Consider the following 20,073-nt stretch of genomic DNA (forward strand, 5'->3'; position numbering starts at 1 on the left):
CCCATCCGCACTTCCCATGACGAACGCGATCCGAATCTGCGACGCGATTTGCGAGTCTTCCCGCAATCACGAGGGGAGCAGATCTCCGCACCAATCCGTTACTACAAGGTCGCCAGGAATGAAGCCATGTACTGCGCAGACAAACTCCGCCAGACGCAGAAAACGGTTCAACGTCTGACTGAGGAGTATCGGTTGCTCATGCGCAGTATCAGAATCCAGAATCGTCAACAAAGTCTGCTGGATTTGCAAGGCAAGCGTATCGTGGATTATAAATCTAATCTCCAGGGAGAGATGGGAGAGGAGGTCGCGCGACGAACTAGGCGAGCGATTCGCAGAATTGACAGGCAAGCCGATCAGAACGACGCACGGCTCTACGCCCTGCAGCAGGAGTTCCAAATCATTCTCGAGCGCATCACGGCGAATGTCTTTGACCGTCTGCTCGCACGCGTCGAATATATCACCTCCATTGTCGAACAACTAAAGGCAAGGTTTGCCCGGATCCTGGGTATCATTAGCCTAAGAGCGCGACTCGCTCACGCCACGAACAACTCTGCCATCGATGTCTACAACCTTCATGTATCGCTTCGCTGGCGCCTAGGGAGTATGATCCTTAGCCGGCAGCGGCACAAATATCCGCATCCGCTAGCGGGGTCGATCGTCCCGCTGGAGAAGAAACTCGTGAGCCTGCGCGGCTTCAGCGCTGATCTGTTCTACAACAGAGAAGGGACCAGCAAACATACCGTCCGACGACGTCTCCACGACATGGAGAACGAGAACTTCGGTTCAAGAAGCCTCCAACTCTCTGCACCCGCGCAGAGGCAGGAGAAGCTGTCGAGATTGAGCGTCGAGGAAAAAAGAGAGGCGAGTAGGAACGCGGCGCTCAGACGGGCGTTGGAGGGAAAAGGTTCTAGGACGAATGCGAAGATCCGTACGGTTGTTGAAGGGGTAAAATTACGGTATGACGCGCGCGCTGAGGGTCCTGTATTCCGACGCATTCTGGTAGGTGGTGATGAAGCGTTGGTTCGTCCGTTTGCTTCGGAGCATCGCGGCGGCCGCCGCGTGCGTCTTCCTTCCCGCACGTCCTCGCGCAAAATCACTGAAACTATACGGCTCGTGGCGAATAGGAAGGCGAGGCTGCGGCGTGTCAGAGTGAGGTTTAGAAGCCGGAGTGTAGGACTGAACGGGAACGAGGAGTTGGAAGGGAAGGCGGGCGTACCGGTTAGAAAGTATGTTAGTTTGGCAAGGAGCGAGAGAATCAGAGAAGAGGGAGTGATAAAGAAGAGACAGAGAGAACGGAGAGAGGAGGCGAAAAGGGAGTTTGTGGAGAGGCTGAAGGGGTGGTTGGGCGGGGGCGAAGGAGGTGGTGTATGATATATGGATATGATACGGGAGCAATTTGGGGGGTGTTACAGGGGCATTTTGGTGGTGTATCGAATTTGTAAGTCTTGCCCGATTGTGCATATGTAAGACAGCTGCTCGGGGTGTACAGATAGGCTTTCCGACTGAAGTCGAGGTTTTGGATGTTCGTGTGCTACATGACGAGCGGGACGGGAAGGGTATAAATGCATCTAACACCGCTCTTCCTTTCTTTCTACACTCTTACTCCCAAGGGTCTTGCGCATTACAGAAGGGCTGAGCACACTCTCGTGGAACAGGACTAAAATTGAGTGCAACAGAACGATGTGCTGGGAGCTCCAATGAACCGAAAGGGGAAATATACCGACGTCACGTGCTGGATCGGAGCATCGCATAACGGCGTTCCGGGTAGCCGACTGCGATGCCACTCCCTTCCTTGGCGTCAGCCTAAGCCAGCGTACAGGCCGGGAATTTAACGTTCTCTGACTTAAATACCAGTTGAGAATCTCCCCGAAAGCTCGATGTGTGTATTTCATCGATCCTATTGCTTTGTTAGCCCGTCGTGGACAGGTCCCGAATCGCAAGTCGTTCTACCGGCTTCCATTATCTGGTCCTCATTCTACACACCAAAGCTTCCAGATGTTTGGGTTTTATGATAGCTCTGGCCCTTCATCGCCTCCAGACCCTTCCAAACTCGTACTCAAACCCGAGGAATGTCAAACTTTGACCCTCCCCGACACGCGCACCCTTGGCTTCGCAACCTACGGCTCCACAATCCCGTCCGATCCCGTAATCTTCATGTTCCATGGCCTTCCAGGGTGCCGCATTGTGGGCCGTGGCTGGGACAGGATCTGCAAAAAGATCGGTGCCCGCCTCATTACCATCGACCGGCCCGGCTGTGGACTTTCCACGCTCGCCGACAGAGGGCTCACCGACTGGCCTGAAGATGTGGTGAGCCTGGCGGATCATCTTGGAATCAGGCGGTTCAGCGTACTAGGGGCCAGTGGAGGTGGACCGTTCGCCCTAGCATGCGCGCGTTTCATTCCTAAAGAGAGACTTCGCGGCACAACTGTCGTATGCGGAATCGGGCCCATGGAAGCTTTGCCAGACACAGTGCCGTATCTCTCTTGGCGCTTGATGGGCATAACGCCATGGTGTCTGAAGCTTGTGGCTCGCTATCTTCTCCTGCCCTCCATTATCTTCCCCTACCGCACAAGAGACCCCTCGCGCCTGAAGCGCGTGCTGGAGGACCAGTGCAAAACCCCGGAAGAAAAAGCGCTCATTAGTAATGATAGCGACAGCGACTTCCATCTCGACGATTCCGTCGCAGCACTCCTTGAGGCTTTCAGACAGGGCACTGCGGGGTGTATGCAGGACGGAGCTGTGCTCGCAACGGATTGGGGATTCGACTTGAAGGAAGTGGATAGCGAGAAGGTGTGGTTGGTGCATGGGGACCAGGACACTCACGCGCCAGTGAAGATGGCGCAGTGGATAGACGAACGATTGGGCGGGGGCAGGTTGAGAGTTCTAGAAGGGAAGACGCATTTCACCATTTGGAAGGACCACTCTGAGGAGATATTTCGGGAAAGTGCGGAGGCGTAGAACATGAGAAGGTTTGGATGTCGCTGGGAATGTACATACAATAACCCCACTCATTCATAGAGGTTCGACGCCCTTTCACTAAACAGCGAGACCTCTTCTCGCAGCTTTTGCGGGGTGCTCCGATCGCACGGGTGCTTGTCACTATGAAAGGCAAAAAGTAATTTCGAGGGAGTTGCATGATAGTACATAGCATTTAATCGTACTTATAATATCCTCTTAGGAATACTAGACATTAGTTAGTTATATAATGCTGAGATAATTATAAACCTTTGCTATTCGAACTCACCAAAGCTATTCGGACTCGACGTGCTTGGATATACGCAGGCGAATAAGAACCTAATTGTAATTACTTCGCTCATGCCTCACTACGCAATTACCGTAGTATAAGCAAGAAGATTTACATAGTTTTCGGTACCTAGAGGACGCACAGTATGCGGCAATAGACTCGTCTGTTTTTAGGAGCGTTTACTTCCAAGATCCTCTTCCTGTTACTTGACTTCTCCGTCAACATACGTTAGTGTCCGGCCTAGACCTAAACAAGATTTGTGTTGGAAAGTCATGTCTGATGGTGTCTACATTTCTTTTCAACATCTCCTCCGTTCTGCCAGGAACGACTCGGCGTAAGCCGCAATGTCTCTTCATGATCTTCTCACGCCATCTCTTCCTATACTCCCAAAACGGGTTGCTTTCATCCGCATGTGTCGGAGCCTGGAAGAAGCCCGCATTCGTTCCACGCCGGCAGGGTACCGAGATGGTGATAGTGGGAAGCGGCGTAGACGGTCACATCACCAAGTGCCACAGCCCGGCATTTTCGCTACTCCAAATCTTCCGTTACAATTGCATCTCTTCAATCTTCATCCCGAGCTTCGTCTCAACCTCCTCCACGGCCCTCCGATTCAGTTCCAATAAATCCACATCTTCTTCAACAAGAACCTGGATGACGCGTCTAAAATCAGTCGCAAGCTCCCTACCGCGCTGCTGGAAACTGCCGAACACATATACATCAGCAAGGCCCCTTTTAACCATTAGACAAGACTAGACTTACTACACCGGCCTTGGCTTCAGCTCCAGAAGTTCCTTCATATGTCCCAACGCAGCACTGATTTCGGCGAGACAGAACCGCAGGGCAGCGGCTAGGACTAGACTCTGGAACGGAAAATCCGCTATGGGATTGAGAAGGCCCTGCGCGGCACCATGCTTTTCGCTCCAGGCGTGATATTGTTTGGACACTTCTTCAAGGGCGAGCTTGAGTTCGCTCTCTTCCTCCGTCCAGTGTCTTGCGAATAATTGTTCGAAGCGCGCAGAAGCTTCGATAAAGAGCGTAGAGAAGCATGTCCGTTTAGTATCCACCTTCATAATCAAATCTGGACACCGCGCCATCATCATGTTAGCAACAGGAAGTGCCGATGCCTTGCCGAAAAACTTAAAGATCTGGGTCTCCGTGTCTGAAGAAGGCTGCACCGTTGTGGAATCGATGTACTTCTGCCGATGCGATGCCGTGTTCCGCGATTGCTGGGATGTAGGCGGCGGTTGCGGGACACTAAAGAGCTCCCATTTCGTCTTCGCGTCTGTGCTCCGCAGGTACTGCACCACATCCTGTGTTCGACGGTCATATGCCGCTTGCTCTAGGTACGTTCCGCCGGCGTAGAAGAGATCCCGAACCGTGGTTTGGTACTTGCCAATGTAGCGGAATAGCGTCAGGAACCAGTCGCGGTTGAGTGCGCAGTCGAGCGGCGTTGGACCCGCTTGGATTGCCTGAAGGAATGGATCTTCGAGAACCTGGCAGTTGTCGAACTCCGGTGGAGGAGGGCCTAGTAATTGCTCCAGATGGTTCGCCACATAGCCGTTAATATCAGCGCCCTGCTCTACCATAATAGTCGCAGCACGCTTGTTGCCCGTCCGCGCAGCTTCGTGCAGCGGACTACAGTTGTTTGCTGTATTCTGCTGCACTCGATCGCTCAGCGCTTGTAAGCCTTCCCGCCCCATATCCTTCAACGCGGCAATGACAGAACGGAGAATGTACTCATTAAGCACCTCATCTCTGGTGTACTCCTGTGCACCAGCCAACATCTTCAGATAGTTCAGATTAGGGCCAGCAGGCGCCGTTGTGCTGCTGAATGGGCGAGATAAGTCTTGTAGAGGCGTCAGCAGGACTTGCGGACACTTGCTGAGGATAGAGTAGATCATTGTGGAGGCCGCACGGGAATGGCTCTTGTGGATGCAGAGCTCGAAAGCAGCGCGTACATCGTCAATGGAGGGATCGCGAGCGAGGAGAACGTCCAGTATTTCGTGGTTATTGCTCGCGGTAGCACTGTGTAGAGGGCCGTGACCGGAGATGTCAAGGACGTCGAAGCGGGCACCGCATTCAAGGAGCGTGTCGATGATTGCCATGGCTTCTGACGGCGAGGTAGACTTGCGGTTCGCAACACATGTTAGATATGGCCACCCCTGGTTTCCCCATGGTGGCAAAGGTCCCTGAATGTACTTAGCGACGACTTTGACCACCGCAGTGCCGCAGGCCAATGCTACGACGGCCAGCATGGTAGGGAGGTCGTAGTAGTACACTTCCACTGATACGTCTTCGGGGCCATGATTATACGGGAGAGTGCGCCACGGCTGGACCGTTCTGCCCGTATCAAGGCCGAGTTTCGTAATGTAGAAATCAGCGATGTCGGCATTATCGGAATCCAGTGCCCAGGAGAGCATACCCCGATCATCGATGTAGAGACCATGTCTTTCCAGAAGCTCAATGGCATCGAGTAGGTACGCCATGGGATTTCCGCGCCAGTATACCAGCTTTTGCAAAGGCGTCAGGAAATACCCTGTGAGGAAGGGATAGAGATTGTGGATATCAGGTAGGCTGGCTTCATCTTGTATCGTAAATGGCAGCATCAACTCAAGCATACGCAGATCGCGCGCCTGGAGTGCATATTGCAACGGCGTTACACCCGCCGCATTCTTGAGATTCGGGTTCGCGCCAGCGTGTAATAGTAACGCCACGAGGTCGACATCCTCGAAAAGAACTGCAAAATGAAGAGGCGAGCCAACGCCGAGACGGAAGCAGTCCGCTCGTTTAGGCTGATCGCTCAAGGAGCTTTCCGACAGAACATTAGCATCAGCGCCATTCGTGAGGAGGAGTTCCACCATGCCCTTTGGTGAGAGACAAAGAAGGGCATAGTGCAGTGGTGTAGCTCCGAACTTGGTGCGGGCATTGACATCTGCGCCATAATGTAGGAGGAAGGTAGCGGCTTCGATGTTTGCGCTGATAGCAGCATAGTGCAGAGGAGTCTCCTTCAGGGAGGATATGGAGTGCACTTGCGCTTTAAGCTCATCCGCATTAACACACTCGTCCAGATGCCCTAGAAATGCCGCCCAATGACAAGCCTGGACACCCTTCCGGAATAGCATATCCTGGGAATACTGATCTAGTGTATGGATGAGTTGGATGCTGTTGGTATCCCTTAGAGTTTCCGGATGCTGTGCAATCTGGCGAGCGACAGTATTCCTGTCCGACTTCATTCTTGAAAGTTCGGCTTCGAAAAGAGTCGGGTTCGCCTTTTGCAGTTGCATAGCTGCGTTAACGGAACCATTTCGAATGGCATTCACCAGCCAGTCGTTCCAGGGGTATCGGGCGTCCTGGACTCTGAGGCAGGCCAGCAAGCTTTGAGCAGACGCGTCGCCCATTTCTGCCGATTCGGCTAGCAACCGCACTCCGGCATCTATGTTAAACTCGGGATGGAGTTCTTGAAGGTGGCAGATACCGGAGGCAAGAAGCGCTCGGGCCCTGAAGCGGTCGTCTTCATTCTTGGACAATTGTGCCAGTTGAGTGCAAATAAGGCTTCTAAAGCCAACGGGAGCGGTTCGAAGGAAGTACATATAGGTTGGAAGCTAGCGAAAAATTAGCCGAAGATATATATTTCCCGCTAACCTGCTCACCTTGGTGCACCATATGCCAAACTCTCCTCTGCGAAGCTGGACAGGCTTGATATCCCTGAAGCGAGTCAGAATCAATGAGTTTGAAAAGGTGGTTGTGATTGCTCTTGAAGGCGCTGGATGACGAAGCGTAGTGCGCCCCAGATTTTAGTGGGTTGAACTGGCGGAGCCATTCGACATGAGGTATAGGCGACGGACTAATGAGATAAAATGGGGGCTTACTGTTTTGGCCGAGAGTGGGAAGGGCAGTCTAGAAGCGCAATAATCTCTCCGAAAGATGATACCCTTAACGCCGGATTGAACCGAATGGTCTCCTTGAAGATTGACCCAGTATACTCTTTGTCGACGTCACCTGGGCAGCGATCGTTTAGAGAGTCGTTAGCCAGCGCAAGTAGTACATCCCCTGTGAACTTGACGCGCTCGAACTCGTCTTCGGAGAGTACATATGGGAAATCCCCAGCGGACGTCGTCCGTTTGTGTGGGCGTCTGCCGTTGCACATTATGCGCCATACCATGAGACCATAGGAATAGATATCTGTACGACGCAGTCCTAACGGATCGAGCGGCGCTTTGTTAAGGGCTTCTGGGGCTTCCCACGGCGCCGTCTGACCGGGAAGTACTCTCGCCGGAGCATCGGAACTTGGAAACACCTCGATGAGTGCGGAACCTAGTTGGATGTCAGCACTGTTACTTCGGTAATTTGGCAGTGAAAGACTTGTTGCCAGCAGCAGATCGACGGAGGAACACGACCGATGGAACTTTGCACCACAACTGATTTTTGCGTCGACACTTCCCGCGGTGTCATGGTTAAAGTGCGGAAACTGCGAACAGAATAGTAATGCGGGAAGACGTACCAAAATCTGACACCTTTGCCCGGTATCCATTCGCACGTCTCCCTTTCTGTGGCTCTAGGAAGACAAGAATATTTCTTTTGCGGTTAGCGGGATTGATTGATTGATTGAAAGAACAGACTCACTCGCTCTTAACGTCCCCGTGAACAATGCCACATTCGTGCAGAAAATAAAGCCCGCGAGCGACGTCAAGGCAAAACTGCTTCTTCAAGCTCGCGTGGAATGAGACTCTCCCAGCACCTTGGAAGTCGGCCAGAGTGCCGAGCTCTGCATATTCCAAGACCAAGGACGGCGCAATGGAATCTGTCCGATCCTGTGTGTCCCACATGAAATGGTGCAATCTAACGATGTTCGGATGATTACGTATCGCTTCATGATACAGTACCTTGAGCTCGAGGAGAACCGAGTGTAGCCTTTTTGGGTCTTCCGGGTTCCGCAATCCGCCTTCTCTCCCTTTGCTGCCGGAAAGAGGCTGTTTGACGACTACGAAGGGCTTACGCTGCCCTTGAGGTTCATCCCAGATATCGATGGGGTGATAAAATGAGGAGTACGGCACTCTGCGCACAGAGAATGAACCACCGGTACGGATAACCAAGGAGTTGAGATAGTCGCCTGGCGATCCAAGGTTGGCCGAAGTTCCCACAGGACCTACGGTGGAGTACTGCAGTTTGACGAAAGCTTCAAGATCGATCAGGCTGAGGAGATCTGCGTCTTTCTCTTTCACTTCCGTTGATCGACGGGGCTGATCATCCTCAGTCTGCTGGGTTGATGTAGCGGCGACCCAAGAATCCCCCGTTGCTGTATCGTCGGCACACAGAAACGAATCCATCGTATAAGAAAGTCGAGAATGATCTTTGCATGTAGAATGGGTGAGCCAGGCTATTTTATCGACTCCAGGACTGTAGACGATGACCTGCATTATTGTCAGCTGACTAGATGCGGCTCGCTAGACCTGGTCAAGCCACACCACGCTGGACTAGGCACCAACAGCCTGGTCTCTCCTGATCAATATCAATGTTTTGACGAAAAGAACGTCGCAGCTCTGATCAGGCCATAGCGGTTTCTGGCGGATCCTTAAAGGTCTAAGTGCCCGTGTCTGACCTTGCCGGCACCCTTCTCCACGAACGTTAAGCAACGGACCATGTATGATTCCAATTTCATCCCGAGCGTTAGGCTGAACAAAAGGCTGACCGTATAGCGCGGTATACAGTCTCCGCTTGAGATTAGTGAAGCTAGACCTGAAGGCCTTCAGCAGATAGGCCGGATTGTGGTGGATATATCGAAGAAGCCTCCAGAATGGAGCCAGTATCGCTTGCAACAGGCCTCATCAGCGGTATCCAAACATGTCTTCATGCGTACAGGGTCGTCTCTGCATGCTTGAAGAGCATGAGAAACATGGGAAATGATGTTGCCGATTTAGAAGACCGCATTCTCGAGGCTGAGAGTCGACTTTGGATTTGGGGACGCACCCACCGACTTGTTCTTCGAGACGACGAGAGACCGAACTTTAGCGAGTTAAACTCCATGCCCGAGGTATTCGCCGAGATCATAGACAAACGACTGCTCTCAACCAAAGAGTATCTCGAAAGTGCCAACAGAATCGTCGCACAGTATGGCGCCGTTGCTATAAGCGAACTGCCGACTAGATATTATAGATTAGCTACTCATAGCTCTGTGATTGATAAATTCATCACCCCAGAGCAATCCATCCGCGTCTCGCGGACTGAACTGGAGCAAAAGAGGCGGAAGGAAGCCTTGCAACGGACCAGCCGTCCGAAGAAGATCCTCTGGGCTATGAGAGACAAGGAGAAATTCAGACATGCGGTAGAAGGTCTTGAGAGATGTAACGATGTTTTATACAAGCAAACGTCGCAGCGGCTCCGAATACTTCTTTATGAAGCAGTCGCGAGTAGGGGAGACTATTCTGGACCAGTCGCAGAGCCAGGACCAGATGAGGCTGGAACCGCTCGGCAGCAGCATAAAGCGATCAATGAGGCGATTGATGACAGGATGCGGCAGGAGCAAGACGCGCAGCGACTCGTACTCCAGTTGGCTGAAGAGAGTCAAGAGCAGAAGTTCAGGCGACAATTGGAGGCGTCTCGCCTTAAGGGTCTCGCCCAGCTAACCTTGGAGGAAAAGCCGGAGAGAACAAGGATGACGCTTATTAGCGACGGAAAAGAGGAACGAGTGCTGGTCGAGTGGAAGCGGTATGACCTGTCTCTCATTGACAGGAACGAAATGAGACTCCGCATGAGCGACGTCGTGGGCATGCTCAATTTCCCGCCGACCTTCCTGCACAATGTCCTCAAGTCATATGGCTTTTTCGAGCATAACCGTCTAAATGCGATCAGTATCCCGGAGCACTGGATCGGCGTCGTTTACCAGATGCCTGCCATTATGAAGAACAACCCGGACATTGCCGTGCGAACGCTCGCCGAGATGCTTCCAGCTGTACGAGACGAGGAGAACAAGACGCTCAAACACGAAGACTTGAGGCCTCCCTTAGGTGACCGATTCCGCCTGGCATCGGGACTCGCGGGAACTTTACTCTCGATCCATAATTGTGGCTGGCTGCACAAAGGCCTTCGTCCAGAAAATGTAGTCTTCATCTCCCGGCAAACATCAATCACAATGCCTTATCTGATGGGTTGGGAATATTCGAGGCCAGCGCAGCGCGGGCAAAAGACCGAAACAGTTATTTCGTCCGGCTCGGAGCTGGAACTGTATCAACATCCGGATTGGTTCAAGGTCGACCGAGACAGCTCCAGCGGGGAAGCACGATATCGGAAAGAATTCGACCAGTATCAGCTGGGATGCGTACTACTAGAGATTGGAAGATGGCGGTCCTTAGCAGACTTGAGACAGAGTTGTGGGCGGCAGTTTGGAGGGGAGGAGGGACGGGAGGCGTGGCGTGAATACCTCCTGACGCAGGCGAGGAAGTTGAAGCCAGACATGGGAGCCATCTATGCAAAGGTCGTCACCAAGCTTCTGAGAGGATTGGATGCTAATGGCAGGAATGAGGAGTTTTGGGATGCTGTGGTGCTGCAGTTGAGTCAATGTAACGCGTAATGGGCAATGGCGAACCTTGATCCGCACTAGCACTGATCAGGACTGGCTTCTTCATTTCGTCCACCCGCGCCCAGGCTATAAATTTTGGACGCCCCCAAGTCTAGGATGCAGAAATGGGCCTGGAGCAGTTCAGATATGTTGCATTGGCTCGACGGGTCTGCGATGCTAGCTATTTCCGGATCGAGCCGAAGACGAGGTGTTTTCGCGCTACCAAAATACGTGCTGTACGTAAGGAGTCCCTGCGCGGCTTCTGCGGCGCAAGCCTTGACAATAACTTTTCCATCCCTTTTATTCCTACAATCTTTACTTTTTCGCTTTCCTTAGCTCGTCGAGCGAGCGCATTGCATTCCCGCTGCCGTTCATCATGAATCGCCTACCACGTCTCCTTACCATCCAACATGTATCCCGGCCATCATCCTCTTGGCGAATCCCCTCCCATCTCTATTCCTTTTCGCAAACATCCGGCGCATATGCATGCAACTCAACTTCCTCACCAAAAAGCCGGGCAAAGTCTCAATCTCGCCCGTGTCATGAGCACGAAGTCGGTGGAACCACCAAGCTACACAACCCAGCCGAGCCACCATCTCCATTCCAACTCGCCTTTTGGACGCACCGGCCTAGTTGGAAAAGAGCTGGCGTCAATACATTTCGCTGTCTCGTGGGATGCACCGTTGGCGATTTTTCCGCAATGTGGATATTGCAGAGTTATTTCCCGGAGTTAGGGATGTTGACTATCATGGGCGTGTCAAGTAAGTTGCGTGGAAGGGGGCAGCTGTCCATCTCTGAAAGCATCCAAAGAGAAGAGTCCACCCCGAAGCAGCGGACATGAACAGTTGCTAACACACCGTCTCTCAGTGGCATCCGGCATCTCCACTTCGCTCATCCTAGAAACCGTACTTCTCCACCTCTCCAAAGATCGGCTCCCCTGGCCCATGGCTTTCAAAACCGCGCTTGGCATGAGCCTGGTATCTATGCTAGCCATGGAGGGAGCAGAGAACGTGGTGGATTATCATCTCACCGGCGGGCTTGTGGTGCTTAATGATCCAAAGTTTTGGATGGCGGCTGTGCTGAGTGTGGGAGCAGGATTTGCGGCGCCCCTGCCGTGGAATTATTTTAGATTGAGGAGGTGGAGCCGGGCGTGCCATTAGGAGTGCATTGAAGGAGGGGGTGGGGATGAGACGGATTAGAGAGGAGAGGATATATCTAGTAAGGCTCCGATGTACATTCAAATGCGCCCATTACTCCACGACAATCAAACCTCGCGGTTGCGTATCGCAAACCGTAAAGCCCATCCGTCCAGATTGTGCCTTTTAGCGGCACTGTGCCACCCAAAGCCGAAGACCTCGACTCAACCCTCTCCCCTTAGCAGACACAGCCGCCACGTTCTCATTCCCAACATCTAGATCTACATCCTTCATGAATATGCCGACTTCATACCGCTAGTGTTGCCTTGCTGGCCAGGTGCGTTCTGTTTAACCTTCAAATATACCCTGCTCATTGACTCCTTGTTCGTCTTCTCGTGACGCCGCTCCGCTCTCTTGTTCGAGCTCTCCAATTCGCGGAGAGCGGCGAATCGTGGTTCCTGCTCCCTACCATCATCAGCGTCGAGAAATGGCTCCGAGGCGTTCTGGGTTGGCTGGAGCTCTAGGTACGTTAAAGACACCTTTGGGGTCGAGGTTTTGTACTGTCGCTGGATGCCGAACAGGCCGTCGCAATTGATGAAGAACGTGGGGACCTTGATCGAAGAGAACGACATCTGTCTAGCTGCATGGCAGTGCATACGGTCCCCCGGTTCTGCTTCTCAGACTTAGCCGTCTGTCTTTGTCCTGCACGTTTCCCTCTGTGGGTCCACTTCTTCCCCGAAGTAGCCGGTGCCGTTCTCTTCGGCTCCTGAATCTCGATGAAATCCTCGAGGAGACTAGCAGCTGCACCTCCTGAATGCAAAGCGTGGCACTACAGAAGCCAAGCAATTCTTTCAGGGCCGATGGCGGTAGCTGCTAGACCAGTCTCTCCTTTTTGTATCTTCCCAACCACCGAGCGTGTAAGCATATGCTATATCCCATCGCAGCGTAGCAGCAAGAACACTAACTTCATAGCCTTGAAGGCGCATCCAACTCACTCTCAAGCCCCTTCAAATACCCCACCACTCTCTTCACCAGATCCTGCGCCACCTCCGCGGGATCATCATTTAGATTATGATGCGCCCCCTGCAACACCCCACCATTCTTATCATCTACCACCCCACCCCCTGTCCTTATAGCATCCGCAAACCGCTTCAACAATCCCTCTTTATCGACGGAAGCCAGAACATATGGATCTTCTCCACCAAGGAGAAACATCACCGGGGTCGTCTCAGGAATCCTTCCGAACGTGCCGGCGAGCGTTGTATCCGGCAGGTCGCTGGAGAAATAATCATCGTCGCCGCCCTTCGCAAGCAAACTATGCGTCCTATACGCCGTTACCGGCGCCCCCAATGTCTCAGTAACCACATTCCCCTCGCGCGGCAGCACCTCCCTCTCCTTCCCCTCCTTTACCATCTTCTCCGCCATTTCCATTACATCCTCCAACCCCTTCCTCATCCCCTCATCATCCCTCTGCATGTTGGCCCATGCCTCGCGATCACTAACACCGCCCTGCAACACCACGCCCTCCACTGCGTTCCTCCCCTCACAGCCCGCGCCGACAAGATACTCCATGATATCCTGACAGCCCGTCGAATGTCCCATAAGCACGACTTTCCCTCCCTTCCTCGCCTCCTCTTTGAAATACCTCACGCAGTCGCCGAGTTCGCGCGCATCGCGCTTGAGAGATCCGGTGCCCCAGCCTTTGTAGGAAGAGGAGAGTAGGACCTCGGCGAGACGCCAGTTCGGCGGTAGTGAGGCTGCGATTGCAGTCGGGTAGCGCACTGTGAGGAGTCCGTCACCTAGGCCGCCGATCCAGAGGAGCGTGTTGAGCGGTTCGGGCGCTGATGCAGCGCGCGGGGGTGCGTGCTCGAAGGCGACGAGGCGGGGTGTGTAGCGGTGGAGCGTGCCGGGTTGAGCCATGTTCGTGGATATGGCGAATGCTTCAATTCAAGATGCGGACGCATCGTCGTCTAAACCGTGGTCCGAAGTTCGGCTCTTATCTTATCAGAGCTGGCCAAGCTTTAGCGAGCGGGACAGTTCCGCTCGCTTTGGTCCGCAGCAGACCGCAGCAGACCGCAAAGACAAGTTAGCATTGAGAGTCTGCATGCTTTTGCTGCGCCATGTGCAGCTTCTAAAGGGGGCCCTCGCTATGACGTTCAAGCTGGTGCCAAATTTCCCATCCGGGATCCACCGTGATCCAATAACAAAACGCCCGCGCAATGCGAAAGAGTCGACTTGTACAGAGTCCATCCCCATCCTTCTAACCCCTAAGGCCATCGCCTTCCGTCTCTTCGGAGTACTGTGCCTGAACGACCCAGTGCTCGCCGAACTTGATCCCCTTCCCACCGCCAATTCCCGCATTTCTCCATGGCCGATTGACTCCAATATCGACGACCCAGATAAGCCATTGCGGTTCACGTCCCGCACCATTGTGTAGTGCTTTGAGCAATCCACTCTTCGGCGCACCCAGGCACACGATGTATTTCGCTCTGACCTCGAGGGGCTCGCCTTCCAGGATTGCAACTTCACCGGTGGAGCCGCCTACGCCCGACGGCGTCTCGACGGCGAGAACAGCAGCGCGGGACTTGTTCGCCCAACCAACGATCGTTAGAACCGTTCGCCTGTCTTCGTCTCCTAGAGCATCGAACTCTTTGTGTCGGCCGAGCAACGCGTCGATAATGAGCTCAGGTGGTGCTTGTAACCTCTTCAAAGCGTCCTCGGTGTCATGCCAGGCACGAACTGAGCCTCCGAGCTTTTTGAACAGCTCTACTTGGCGCCGGACGTCTCGATCCCAGTCTGCGTTTCGCTCGAAGCCAAGGAGGGCAACCATGACTTTCGGGCCTCTAGCGTGTAGCTGTCTAGCGGCAGCTATCGCTCTGGCTCCGCCACGATGATTGCCTGCTAAAACCACTATGACGGGACGTGCATTGGGATTATCGCGGGCTAACCGTCGACCGCCGGGGTTGATAGCTGATAGCGCAACCTCTGCTATGCCACGACCTGCATTCTCTGCCATGATATCTTCCGTGAGCCCGAAGTCCACCTCAGCGATCTCTTCGACTGCAAGCATGCCGCCAGGGGTAATGGTATGGCATTTACGGTTGCTAGAGACTAAACGTAGGCAAGATCTCGATACGGCCTCGAGAAGTGGGGAGTCTGGAGGCGTCGTGATCCGGCCAGGCTTCGGGCTACCAGTAGCATGAGAGGAAGACGCGTATTGTCGATTAAGATAGGTTCGATTGGTCCGAGCCATGAGATTCGTGCCTCCAGAATGACTTTGTGTTTCAATATCGCCCTGAACGCCACTGCTCTGTCTTGTTGGGATCCGCTTGATTGAAGCCCGCGACATTGCTCTTCGGGAATTGCGTCCGCTGCCAACGTCTGACATGTCGTCATCTGTACTTGAGTTCGACGTGCTCTTCAGGCGTCGCCCATCGAGCACGTTCTCGGTAGGGTGCAGATTCTTGCCGCCATGCGTTCCCGGCCGCGCTAGACGGTTGAAGCTGACCAGTCGATCTTCGTCAGCGGTCGTATCTTCGTTCCTGATCTGATCGAATACTGTGCGCTTGTCGAACTTGGAGAGATTTTCGGCAAAATCAAATTCGGGCATATCTTGGATGTCAGTTGCATCTTCTGTTGCCCACCCATTGTTCGCTTCAAGTGCCCTCTGGCGCCGCGTCTTGCGGTTCGAGGCATGCGCTGCTTCCAACCCGACCCTGCCGCCGATAACACCTGGTGTCCGAGCTTGTGAATACTCAGCGTCCTGAAGCATGGGCGTCTGCCTCCAGCCATTGCCCTTCCTGCTCAAGGTAAGCTTCTTTGCCCGAAGTGTTTCGCTTGCATCTTCGCGTCTACGATTGAGTGTTAAAAAGAAGGAAAAGACATACGTTTTACGGGTAGCATCCGGGGAGGAATGGACATGTGCTCCATTGCGCCTCTCCTGCGCAGCAACCTCCTTCTTGCGCGCTTTCCCTCCGCGCCTGGTGCGCTTGTAACCCTCCTCGTTCTTTGCGGCAGGTTGGACGATGGGCTCGTCCATGGGCTTTCCAGTGCGGGTCTTCGTGATACTCGTCCTGCGGGCAACGGGCTCTACAGTCTTGTTTTCGTCGCTCTCCTGCGCTTCTGCATCTGCTATGTCCAGAGATGAGAATGGCCCCTCAAGAGTTGCTGCGCTTGGCTTCCGCAAATTCCGTTCTTTCGCAACACCGACAAAGGGCGAGGTATTGGTCGGCAGAGGTCCGACAGCGGCGGAAGATATAGGTTTTATCGGCGTAGCTGGTGCTTCTTGGGGCGGGGCAGCAATGGACAGATGCGCGGAAGGGGCGGTGGCCCTCTTGCCCATGCTGAGGATCGCGGGGTCAACGAAGGGCTGTGGCGCTGAGCGGATGCTTGGAGGGCCTTGCGAGATCTGACTGGCGGTATATTGATGGTACGATGCTTGCGGGTGGAGTGGAGGCGGGTTATGTTGCCGTGTCTGAGCTGCGGCTGTATTGACTTTGATATCGGCAATGGCATGCCCCTCCACGTTGTAGCTATTCAGGCGATGCCCAGAAGCCGGGAAGTGAACTAGATGGCATGTCAGTAAGCCATTCTGTATGGAGTTCTAGCCTCGTCATACCATCTTGGAGCGTCAGGGTTGCCGTCTGCGGGTTGACATTTGCGACGAGACCTTCCACGACCGTGTTCGGCGGGTGTTGCAGTGTGACGCTGACTGAAATTCCAAGAAGGCCTGAAGATGCCATGATAGTTGACTGATGATTCAGAAGCCTGCAGAAAGCATACTTGGCTCGGACGGTGGACGTGTTGAGCCAGGTGAGAGGCGCGTTGCAGGATGTCTAATGCTTGGGAAGTTTGAGCTCTCCAATCGCGCCAAGCCACAGTCACGTGGTCTCGTAATCGCACAGGATCCGGGGCTGTTCGGCATGTGAAGCTCCGAGCGTTTTCTCTCAGTAAGAAACAAAAAAAAAATTGTTCCACGAAGCTGGAGGGCGCCTAAGATTTGGGCATATTTGTTTGACATTAGCGCGACTATTTGGTCTGACGCTGACGTTCGCTCAATGTGGTTGTCTTGATATAAAGAACAGAATCCCAATGCAAATACCATGGCCACTCAAATCGCAATTATGCAGACCAATAATCCAGTCCGGTCTTAGGGTATCCATATGTCCCGTGTCCATGCATTAAACCAGTTCCCACATTGCAACACTACTCCATTTCATAGCACATCTCCCTACCCTTGCCTTATACTGCGACATGGTCAGGCCTCTACCATCGCGACCGTCAAACTCAATGACAGCCATGAGGCTGACCTTCTGACCCATGCAGCCGAGCTCAATGCGGTTAACGTCCAACCACCAGACCTTGCCGTCCGTATTGAAGGGGAGGTGCTGAGAGTTCCTGCCATCCCTGCCACCCACATGGAGGGTAAAGATGTACGGCTTCCCCTTTCCGTTTCTCTCATGATTCCAGTGCGGACATACGGTGGCGAACTGGAACCGAACGACGGGTGCATCGTGCGGGTCATGGACCTTGAGGTGTCTCATCGCCGGTTGGAAAGTGCGGACTCCAAGGCCATGGTCGTCTGGGTCTCCGTAGATTTGGACTCGTCCGCCCATGTCATCCATGACATACTCTTCCCAGGTCATGATACGACCATCCGTCCGGAACAAGTGCGACTGATCTGCGGGGTAATGTGAGTAGCCGAAATCGTTGTTATCCATTGTGAATTGGGAAGGCGTGAAATGCCTCGAATAGGTATTGCCACATCCAAGGCTTCCAGCCCCCCAACAAGCATCGATCAGCTTCCACTCCCCATTATCAATCCGTACAGCATTCCACGCATGACCACAACTGAACGCAGGAAGGGGATCGCCGGGTTTGAGGGCCGAATGGCCGAAGCCCTTTCCATGCCCCGAAACTACGACGGCTTCCAAGCCAGCTTTGAGCGCTAGAGCCGCAAAAAGGCCGGCGTAGCCTTCACACACAGCCAGTCCCGTTGTGATCGTCCGTTCTGGTGTAGAAGGAGAGATGGTCCCGCTAAAGAAGGAGTGCGTGTCATAGTCGACGTTGTGATGCAGCCAGACAAAGATAGCTCGTGCCTTGTCGGTGGGTGATGGGAAAGACGAAGTCAGCTGAGATGCAAGCCAGCCTACGTCCGAAGACGGGAGGTTATTACGAGAGAATCGGGCAGCATGGCTGTCAGGAGCGGAGAAGTCACGGCACTTGAGGCAAGCCGCCGTAGCGCCCAGCTTGGGTTTCGAGGCCATAATAGCATCCAAATTCGGGCGAGACGCTAATGGAATAGGCGGAGGTGCACCTGGGTCAGGAGAAGGAGAAGAATCAGCCGACGGTCGACTAGTGGGAATGGAAGGAGGCAACTCAGTGGACTTGTTCATTCCAAAGTCGAGAGCTGAGCGCCGCGGCGGGGGTAGTATCTGACGCTTTTCTGGCTGAACATGGTCCTTCGCCTTGGATTCTGGCCGTGTAGGTAGTGGTGGCCGAGATGGTAGCTGGGGCGGTAACGATCTGCTTGCGAGCACGTCTGTGGTTGACTTCATGGCTTTCAAGGTCGCTTTGCTCTGCTTAGGATCCTCAGGCGCCTTTTTCGGTGGCAGCGGGGGTAGCTTGGAGGGATCATAGGCTGGCGCTCGTACTTGATGGAGCTGCCCACCGTTCGACGTGGCATTGCTGAACGCCGTTTTCGCGGAACCTAGAGAAAGCGACGATATCCCCGAAGATACCGTAGCTATAGATTCTGTAGAGTCTCGTCTTCTTATGCTGTACTCGGAAGATTTGCGGGGCGGTAGACTGGGAGTATTCTCGGAGGACTTGCGGGGCGGCAAGCTGGGGGGTTGCTTCGAATCGCTTCGAGGGGGCGGCCGAGGAGGAAGTGCGGGCGATATCTTCGGCGTGTCGGGCTTCGCAGGCGCCGGCTGGTTTCCCAAATACCTCGCTGATGTTGGCGCATTGCTGAAGATAGGAGGGTTGTTCACAGTCTGCTGTCTCTGTTGAACCGGCGGTCGCTGGCCTGGGGCAGGAGGAGGTGGCGGGGGTGGCTTCTTCTTCGGCGTCGTTGCTTGCTCATAGCTGTACGCGGGGCGACTCCCAGGCGAGGGCGCGTGGACCTGCTCGATGTTCAGCGCCGCAATGCGCGACTTGATTGACGAAGCTGGTTCAGCCATGTCGAACGAGGAGAGCAGCAGGATCTAGAGGCTACCGTGCTGCTTGATGAGCGGAGAAGTGTTAAGGAGAAGGGGAGGGAAGGAGGAAGCGGCCCCAAGCGTCGGGGCACAGCCTGGCATCCTCCGTGGTGAAGCGTTGCAGCACAAGTGGGCTGGGAAGTGGTAATACGGCACCGGTGACGGCGCAGGATTCGAGGCCTTGCGCGATGCGACAGGTGGTACAGAAGGTCGAAAAGTCAGGCACAGCCACCCTCGCTCATGATTGGGCAATGATTCGAGGCAGCCACGGCCCCACCAAACCCAAGCCACCAAGCCGTTACTGGATCGCTTAACGCGACCAACGCCCAAAATAGTAGTCACCGTTACTGGTCAATGAACGACCTTGGAAGGCTACCAGGAACTACTGGCTAACTAACCTTGGAAGAAACGTATCTAGAGTCGCGAAGGTCGTCAGAGGCATGTTTGCTCTGGTACTACCATGTTTCCCTGAAGGCGACACCATGTCCTACCTTACCTGGGTAATCAGCTAGCAAACCCCCCAGTGTCACCTATCACCAGGAACTGTTACACGCCAACGTCTTCCGCTAGGGCTAGTCATTCAATATCGTAAACTAAAGGTCGCTATTGTCCCAAACACCCGTAAGGCGATAAGCCGAAGCAATAAAGAAATACCATGACCACCATAGCCAACCACCCGTCTAACCCCAGGCCCTACCATCGCGCCCTCCCAAATTCAAGAGCCGGGGAGAGAAACGGTTGAGCAATTTAAGACCAGCAACCCGCCCTCATGGGGCGTCGCCATCATCGTCCATCTCTCAGGCGTGGTAGATTAGGGAACGCCAAAGAATACTTTTGGGGTAGAGGAAGGAGCGGAACGGAAGAGTGCCTCCCTGCAGCGCTATCCAAGATTGCTCATACTCATGAACTCCAGGGAGATCAACGAAATGGCGCACTAAC

The 20,073-nt window shown here is 53.8% G+C and overlaps 7 protein-coding genes across 7 annotated transcripts; 3 read left to right on the plus strand and 4 right to left on the minus strand.

The window, feature by feature from the left end:
• The first annotated feature begins 1,728 nt into the window (after positions 1 to 1,728).
• On the plus strand, positions 1,729 to 3,213 carry BU26DRAFT_278144 (alpha/beta-hydrolase). Its single transcript, XM_033821479.1, has one exon. The coding sequence runs from the start codon at positions 1,996 to 1,998 to the stop codon at positions 2,956 to 2,958; it is 963 nt and encodes a 320-aa protein (XP_033686191.1). The 5' UTR covers positions 1,729 to 1,995; the 3' UTR covers positions 2,959 to 3,213.
• Positions 3,214 to 3,294: 81 nt separating this feature from the next.
• Positions 3,295 to 8,600, minus strand: BU26DRAFT_517902 (ankyrin). The gene is made up of 6 exons (XM_033828689.1): positions 7,868 to 8,600; positions 7,746 to 7,819; positions 7,114 to 7,558; positions 6,895 to 6,949; positions 4,004 to 6,846; positions 3,295 to 3,943 (listed from the first exon to the last, which is right to left on the minus strand). Exons 1-6 carry the CDS (start codon positions 8,569 to 8,571, stop codon positions 3,790 to 3,792), a joined length of 4,275 nt encoding a protein of 1,424 aa, XP_033686192.1. The 5' UTR covers positions 8,572 to 8,600; the 3' UTR covers positions 3,295 to 3,789.
• Positions 8,601 to 8,858: 258 nt separating this feature from the next.
• BU26DRAFT_517904 (uncharacterized protein) lies at positions 8,859 to 10,972 on the plus strand. Its single transcript, XM_033828690.1, has 2 exons — positions 8,859 to 8,885; positions 8,941 to 10,972. The coding sequence occupies exon 2, from the start codon at positions 9,039 to 9,041 to the stop codon at positions 10,809 to 10,811; it is 1,773 nt and encodes a 590-aa protein (XP_033686193.1). The 5' UTR covers positions 8,859 to 8,885; positions 8,941 to 9,038; the 3' UTR covers positions 10,812 to 10,972.
• A 104-nt stretch (positions 10,973 to 11,076) lies between these two features.
• BU26DRAFT_517905 (uncharacterized protein) lies at positions 11,077 to 12,100 on the plus strand. The gene is made up of 2 exons (XM_033828691.1): positions 11,077 to 11,560; positions 11,667 to 12,100. Exons 1-2 carry the CDS (start codon positions 11,176 to 11,178, stop codon positions 11,957 to 11,959), a joined length of 678 nt encoding a protein of 225 aa, XP_033686194.1. The 5' UTR covers positions 11,077 to 11,175; the 3' UTR covers positions 11,960 to 12,100.
• A 612-nt stretch (positions 12,101 to 12,712) lies between these two features.
• On the minus strand, positions 12,713 to 13,911 carry BU26DRAFT_278207 (DUF1749-domain-containing protein). The gene is made up of 2 exons (XM_033821481.1): positions 12,901 to 13,911; positions 12,713 to 12,833 (listed from the first exon to the last, which is right to left on the minus strand). The coding sequence occupies exon 1, from the start codon at positions 13,853 to 13,855 to the stop codon at positions 12,902 to 12,904; it is 954 nt and encodes a 317-aa protein (XP_033686195.1). The 5' UTR covers positions 13,856 to 13,911; the 3' UTR covers positions 12,713 to 12,833; position 12,901.
• Position 13,912: 1 nt separating this feature from the next.
• On the minus strand, positions 13,913 to 16,759 carry BU26DRAFT_278180 (YjeF N-terminal domain-like protein). The gene is made up of 3 exons (XM_033821480.1): positions 16,554 to 16,759; positions 15,823 to 16,501; positions 13,913 to 15,735 (listed from the first exon to the last, which is right to left on the minus strand). Exons 1-3 carry the CDS (start codon positions 16,675 to 16,677, stop codon positions 14,196 to 14,198), a joined length of 2,343 nt encoding a protein of 780 aa, XP_033686196.1. The 5' UTR covers positions 16,678 to 16,759; the 3' UTR covers positions 13,913 to 14,195.
• Positions 16,760 to 16,936: 177 nt separating this feature from the next.
• BU26DRAFT_517907 (uncharacterized protein) lies at positions 16,937 to 19,322 on the minus strand. Its single transcript, XM_033828692.1, has one exon. The coding sequence runs from the start codon at positions 19,114 to 19,116 to the stop codon at positions 17,116 to 17,118; it is 2,001 nt and encodes a 666-aa protein (XP_033686197.1). The 5' UTR covers positions 19,117 to 19,322; the 3' UTR covers positions 16,937 to 17,115.
• Positions 19,323 to 20,073: the final 751 nt, after the last annotated feature.

This window comes from Trematosphaeria pertusa (genome assembly GCF_010094035.1).
Source record: "Trematosphaeria pertusa strain CBS 122368 unplaced genomic scaffold BU26scaffold_5, whole genome shotgun sequence".
NCBI lineage: Eukaryota > Fungi > Ascomycota > Dothideomycetes > Pleosporales > Trematosphaeriaceae > Trematosphaeria > Trematosphaeria pertusa.